The sequence below is a fragment of the Alligator sinensis genome, unplaced genomic scaffold, assembly GCF_000455745.1.
Source record: "Alligator sinensis unplaced genomic scaffold, ASM45574v1 scaffold1950_1, whole genome shotgun sequence".
Lineage (NCBI taxonomy): Eukaryota > Metazoa > Chordata > Crocodylia > Alligatoridae > Alligator > Alligator sinensis.
The window spans coordinates 76,150-83,173 of NW_005843422.1; the positions used below are offsets into that span (position 1 = coordinate 76,150).

At 57.3% G+C, this 7,024-nt stretch overlaps 1 protein-coding gene across 1 annotated transcript in view; it reads left to right on the forward strand.

Annotated features, from left to right (window-relative positions):
• Positions 1-7,003, forward strand: part of GRK1 (G protein-coupled receptor kinase 1) — an 18,405-nt gene extending 11,402 nt beyond the window's left edge. The window contains exons 3-8 of the mRNA XM_006038657.2: positions 195-322; positions 2,213-2,370; positions 2,550-2,633; positions 2,836-2,960; positions 4,066-4,267; positions 4,841-7,003. Of these exons, the coding sequence (XP_006038719.1) occupies positions 195-322; positions 2,213-2,370; positions 2,550-2,633; positions 2,836-2,960; positions 4,066-4,267; positions 4,841-5,136 (993 nt within the window). The 3' untranslated portion in view covers positions 5,137-7,003. The remainder of the gene's footprint in view (positions 1-194; positions 323-2,212; positions 2,371-2,549; positions 2,634-2,835; positions 2,961-4,065; positions 4,268-4,840) is intronic.
• The last annotated feature ends 21 nt before the right edge of the window (positions 7,004-7,024 follow it).

The window sequence follows — 7,024 nt, forward strand, 5'->3', positions numbered from 1 at the left end:
GTCCATCCACCCACCTCCCACCCATCCATGCATCTGTCTGTCCATCCACCCACCTACCCATCCATCTGTGTATCCATGCACCCACCTACCTACCCACCCACCCATCCACCCACCCTGCCCCTCCCCAGGTAAGTGCCCCCACCACCCCAGCCTATCCCGGGGGCCAGTCAGGCCTGACTCCCTCCCCCTGGCAGGGCGCCATCGTGGAGAAGCGCATCCTGGCCAAGGTGCATAGCCGCTTTGTGGTGACGCTGGCCTACGCCTTCCAGACCAAGACAGACCTCTGCCTCGTCATGACCCTCATGAATGGTGGCGACCTCCGGTGAGGCCCCGTCCCCATGGCAGCCCTTCCCCCAATCAGTAGCTTAGTGTGTGTGGGTCTATCCCAGGATAAAGTCCCTGCTCCAGCTCTGGGGTTCAATGTATATGGATTTAACCTGGGATAAAGTCCCCTCCTCTGCTCTAGGGTTTAGTGTGTCTGGTTTTATCCCAGGATAAAGCCCCCACCCTGGCTGTGTGGTTCAATGTGTCCAGGTTTATCCCAGAATAAAATTCTCTCCCCTGCTTTGGGGTTCAATCTGTCTGGGTTTATCCAGGGATAAGGTCCTCTCCCCTGCTCTGGGGTTCAATTTGTTTGGGTTTATCCAGGGATAAAGTCCTCTCCCCTAGGGTTCAATCTGTCTGTGTTTGTCCCAAGATAAAGTCTCTCTCCTGGCTCTGGAGTTGAATGCATCTGGATTTAACCAGGGATAAAGGTTCCTTTCCCCACTCTGGGGTTTAATGTGTTTGGATTTATCCCAGGATAATCACCTCCCCAATCCCAGGTTCAATGTGTCTGGATTTATTCTGGGTTAAAGTCTTCCCCCTCCCCCAGTATACAGTTCAATATGTCTGGATTTATCCCAGGATGAAGCCCATTGGGGTTCAATGTGTCTGGAGTTATCCTAGGATAATGTCCCAGACCTCTCTCTGGGATACAATATATCTGGATTTATCCTGGGATAGAGACCTCTCTCCCACTCCTAGGTTGACCCCTTAGATTTATCCCAGGACAAAATCTAGGTCCCCTATTCCTTAATAAATCCAGACACATTGAATCCTGTAGCAGGGGAGCAGACTTTATCTGGGGATAAATTCAGACACGATGAACCTAGAGCAGGTGGGGAGGGCTTTATCCCAGGACAAATCCAGACACATTGAACGTGGGACCAGAAGAAGTTACTTTATCCTGTGATAAAGTGAACCCCAAGAAGTAGTGTGGGGACAGAAATGGGAGACCTTATCCCAGGATATATCCAGACACATTGAACCCTGTGCCCAGCCATAATCTAGGTCCATCCCCCACGATGCACCTCTTAGGCAAATGGCTGGGGGAGGGGGACTGGGGCCGCCTGTATTATGGGAAATATCCAACCCTCCCCCCTGTTCTGGAGCTGCCCCTTTCCCCCCTATGCCCAAAGAACCTCTGTCCTCCTGGGGGGAGGAGGGGACTAAACCCCAAATCTCAGGTCATGTGACCCCCAAAACCAGTTCTATGGTCTACATGACCCCAAAACCAGTCCTGTGGTCTACGTGACCCCCAAACTGAGGTTTCAGCTTCCCCTAAAACCCCAACCACCTGCCCCTTCTCCATACCATGGTCTATCCCACCCTTGGTGTCAACGTAGCCAACTCTGGGGATGCTGGTGGGCATGGGGTATGCCCTTCTGGTTGCTGTGGAGATGCCAGGCCAAGGAGTGGGCTATTGGCTGCCATTGAGATGCCAGGCCATGCGAATGGACCATTTTGGTCTCCATGAAGACACCAGGCCATGGGGGTAGGCCCTTCTAGTCACCATGGAGATACCAGGCCATGGGGATGCCAGGCCATGGGGCATGGGGGAGATGCCAGGCCATGGAGTAGGCCCTTCTAGTCACCATGGAGATGTCAGGCCATGGCCATAGAAATGTCAGGCCATGGGGATACCAGGTCATGGGGCATAAGGGAGATGCAAGGCCAATTCTAGTCACTGTGGAGACACCAAGCCATGGCAGAAGGCCTTTTTGGTCTCCAAGGAGACACCAGGCCATGGGGGTAGTGATGCCCAGGCTGGCTTGGCCCACTCAGTTGCCATAGCAACATCTTCCCCAGCTCAGGCCATGGGGTCATCCTGGAGATGGTTCCCCACAACCCCCTAACTTGAGTCACATGACCCTCTGCCCCCTGCAACTAGGTACCACATGTACAACGTGGATGAGAAGAACCCGGGCTTCCCGGAGCCACGCACCATCTTCTACACAGCCCAGATCATCTGCGGCCTGGAACACCTCCACCAGAGCCGCATCATCTACCGCGACCTCAAGCCCGAGAATGTGCTGCTCGATGACGCCGGTGCGGGCCCTGGGGGGCCAGGGAGAGAGCTCCCTCACCCCAGAGCTGGGAGAGAACCCAGGCTCCGGGATGCCCAAGTCCCCCTGGCCCTACCCAGAGTGGGGAGATCCCAGGGTGGGGGGTGAAGTGGGGGGGTGACCCCCAGCTCCTCTGAGGCCTGTTTCTACCCTCTCCCCCAGGCCACGTGCGCCTCTCTGACATGGGGCTGGCTGTGGAACTGCCCGAGGGGCAAGTGAAAACCAAGGGGTACGCGGGGACCCCAGGTAAGTGGGGGTGGGAATGGGGGTGGGGGTACCCCAACCTGAACCCCCTGTGCCCCCTTCCATCTTCCTGGCCCCCTTTCTCCCCATCTAAATCCCCCTTCAGCCCCCTACAGACCCCACACTTCCGTCTCCCCAGCTTGGACACCACCTTGACCCCCATCCTTTCCGGTGGGTCCTGACCCTGCTGCCAATCTCTGCACAGGGTTCATGGCACCGGAGCTGCTGCGGCAGGAGGAGTATGACTGGAGCGTGGACTACTTCACGTTGGGCGTCACCCTCTATGAGATGATCGAGGCCAAGGGGCCCTTTCGGACCCGGGGGGAAAAGGTACGGAGAGATCTGCCTCCTGCCCTAAGCCCCTCTGCCTGGTGTCACCATGGTCACCAAGGAGGTAGCAAGCCAAGGAGTAGGCCCATCTGGTCACCATGGAAATAGTAGGCCAAGGGGTAGGTCCACCATCATAGAGACATTAGGTCATGGGGTAGGCCCACCTGATCACTATGGAGATATTAGGCCATGGGATCCCTGCCTCCCCTCCACCCCCATAGTGACACCAAGGCAGGACTGACTGACATGGTTGCCCTAGTGATGCCATGCCTAACTTGGCCCACGTGGTCATCATGCAGATGACAGGCCCATCCTGGTTGCCATGGCAATGCCAAGCCTGCCTTGGCTCACTTGGTCACCATGGTGATGCCTTGGCCCGCACACTTGCCATAGTGACTCTAGGGAAGGTTCAGCCAGTGTGGGCACCATGGAGATGGTAGTCTTATCCAGCTACTGTGGCAACACCATACCTAGCCCACCCTACCTGGTTACCAGGGAGATGCCATACCCACCTTGGCCTATTGTAGTGCCAGCCCTGCCTGCTTACCATGGGGATGCCATACCCAGCTCAGCAGTTCATGGAGGTACCAAGCCCGCTCAGTTACTGTACTACTCAGATACCATCCCAGCTCAACACCAGGCTCAGCTAGTTACTATGGTGAGGCTAGGCTAGCCTCGGCTCACGTGGTTGCCCTGGCAACACCACAGCAGGCTCAGCCTATTTGGGCACCATGGAGGCTCCAGACTTATCTGGTTGCCGTGGTGACATCAAACCAGGGCCTATATCCCCCTTGTTGCCATGGTGATGCCACACCAGAGTCTCAACCCACCCAGTCGCCATAGTGATGCTGGGCCAGGGCCTTGGCCCTGCCTGGTCACCATGGCAACATCAGGCCAGGGCCTACACCGTGCTGGGTTGCCATGGTGACACAGGACCAGGGTCTATGTCCACCTGGTTGCTGTGGTGATGCCAAATCAGGGCCTACACCCCACGTGGTCACCATGGTGACACCAAGCCAGGGTGGGTTGGCACAGCAGCACCAGGCCAGGGCCTGGGCCCACCTGGTCACCGCAGCAATGCCCCTGATGGTGCTGCCCGCGGCAGGTGGAGAACAAGGAGGTGACACGGCGCATCCTGAATGACCCCGTGAGCTACTCGGAGAAGTTCAGCCCCGAGTGCCAGGCGACGTGTGAGGGGCTGCTAGTGAAGGACCCCACTGGGCGCCTTGGCTTCAAGGACAACAGCTGCGCTGAGCTCAAGGCCCAGCCTCTCTTCCGCACTGTCAACTGGGAGCGTCTGGCGGCAGGTAACGGCCCCCTTGCCCCATGTCGGTGGGGCCCACAGGGTTGCCATGGCAATACTGAACCATGGAGTTGGCCCATGTGGTCACCATGGTGACACCAAGCAATGGGGGAGGCCCCCCTGGTCACCACAGTGATGCCAGACCATGGAGTAGGTCCACGTGATTACTATAGTGACACCAGGCCACAGGGGAGACCCCCCTGGTCACAATGGTGATGCCCAGCCAAGCATGCCCAGCCCAGCCATGGCAACACCAGACCATGAGGCAGGCCCCCCTGGTCACCATGGACATCAAGTCATGGGGACAACAGGCCTTTGGACAGGCTCCCCTGATTGCCATAGTGATGCCAGGCCATGGAGTAGGCCCCCTTGGTTGCTATGGTGAGGCCAGGCAATGGGCTAGGCCCCACTGGTCACCATGATGATACTGCACCATGGAGTAAGCCTCACTGGTTGCCATGGTGACACCCAACCATGGGCTAGACCCTGCTGGTCACTATGGTGACACCAAGCCAAGCCCCGCCCCCCTGCCCCACCCCCCAGCTGTGCCCCAAACACTGCCTGGCACCTCCTGCAGGCCTGTTGGCACCCCCGTTTGTGCCCGACCCTCGCATGGTCTACGCCAAGGACATCGACGATGTGGGCGCCTTCTCCACCGTGAAGGGCGTGGTGCTGGACGAGACCGACCGGGTCTTCTACGAGGACTTCGCCTCTGGCACCGTGCCCGTGTCGTGGCAGGAGGAGATGCTCGAGACAGGCGTCTTCGGCGAGCTTAACGTCTGGGGGCCCCCCGGCACCCTGCCCCCTGATCTGGATCACAATGTCAGCCCTGATGCCGGGTCTGCCAAGTCAGGGGCCTGCTGCCTTCTCTGAGACCACCCCCCACCCCGCCTTCTCAGGAAGGCCTAGAGGGACGGGGAGGGAACCCAGCCATCTGGGCTCCACACCCCCCAACCCTCCCCCCGATCCATTTCCGCAGAATCCAGGTGTCCGGGTTTTCTCCCCAGAGTGGGGGGACAGCCCCCCACATCTGCCCTTCCCAGAGCAGGGAGGGAACCCAGGTTTCCCAGCTCCCCCCCTGCAGAGCCCACACCCCATCCCCAGGGAGAGGAAAGAACCCAGGTTTCCAGGCTCCCATCACCCCCTGCTCTGACCCCCAGCCCTGACTCCCCTCCTGGAACTGGGAGCCCAGACACCTGGGTCCTCTCCCTGGCTGTGGAGGAGGATAGCAGGGGACTCTTGGGTCCTTTCCTTGCCTGGGGGTGCTGGCGGGTTATAGCAGGGGTTGCTGGGATCCCGGATGCCCGGGTTCTTTCCCCATAACTCTAGCAGGGGTTGTTTGGAGTGGGGGCCCGGACACCACGGTCCTACCCCCGGGCAGGTGAGGCAGAGGCTCCCAGCTCTAGGCCATGTTCATCCTATTTACTCGTCAGAAGTCAAACAACTTACTAGCATTTTACACCCCTTAACTCCACCCCTTCCCCTCCCAGCACCTGCCCAGGGAGACCCTGGACCCTCAGGGACCAGAATAGAACCCAGGCATCCTGCTCCCCTGTCCACCCTACCTCTCCCTCCAGGGGTACCCCAACTGCTGTAGTTCACCCCCCCCCATCACCCACAGCGCTGTAGGCGATTTTGTATAAAAGAATACAATTGGGTTGTGATCACTGCTGTCGCCTCCGGCTGTTATTTCCTCTGCCTGTAGCTTGTCCCTTGGGGAGGGGTTGGGTGGGGGGTGACACACATTGTCACCCAGGCCCAGTGTCCTGGGTCTTTAAGTCACACTAGCAGCTGTTGAGAGCTACAGCCACCCATCATGTGGCTTGTGAATATTCTCATAGCTACAGTCATAATTGCACCGTCACAGGCTTGTGGATATACCCGCAGCTATAGTCACTCATGATGATGATGTCCTGGTCTACCATGTGCTACAGTTGCCACTGTCTAGCTGTAGGCCCATACAGTTATAGTCGTCAGTCATGGCCCCTCCCAAAGGCAGTTACTGAGAGCTGGTATAATAGTTGTTCATTATTACACCAGCTCTCAGCTTCTCACAGGTGGCTGTCTCCTGGAGTGGCTGTGACCATAAACAAGTACATGACAGTAGAACACAGCTGGAGTCACCCTCAGTTGCAGCTACAACCTCAGCTGATCACAATATGATGCACAGTTGCAATGCTCCAAGACACAACTGGACACCCAGTCTCACCCCCAGCGACAACCGGACACAATAACAACCCCTTCCAGATGCAGACAGACATACAGTTACATCCCGTTACAACCAGATGTGCAGTCAGAGCCATCCTCAGCTACAGCCACATGGAACTGCAACTGCTCCTTTTCACAGCCAAACACACAGTCACCCCCAACTACATCCGGATGCACAGTCGGAATCACCCCCAGTTACAGCTACAACCAGTGCAAGACACTGTCATTCCCAGCTACAGCCTGAGACACAGGCACAGCTAAAACCATTGCAGCTGCTCCTGGTCAGAACCACTCCCAGTCACACATAGTCACAATCAAATGCACAGTTACAACCAACCCTAGGTACAGCCTGTGGTAGTCACAAACTAACACATTCACAACTGCTCCAGATCACACAGTACCTTCCAGATACAGCCTGAGACACAGTCATAACCACTCCTGGTTACAGCCGGTGACAGTCAAAACTACCCCAGGACACAGCCTGAGACACAAACACAGTCATGCACAGTTACAGCCTGAAACACAGGCATGACCTGACACCGTCACAAGTCCC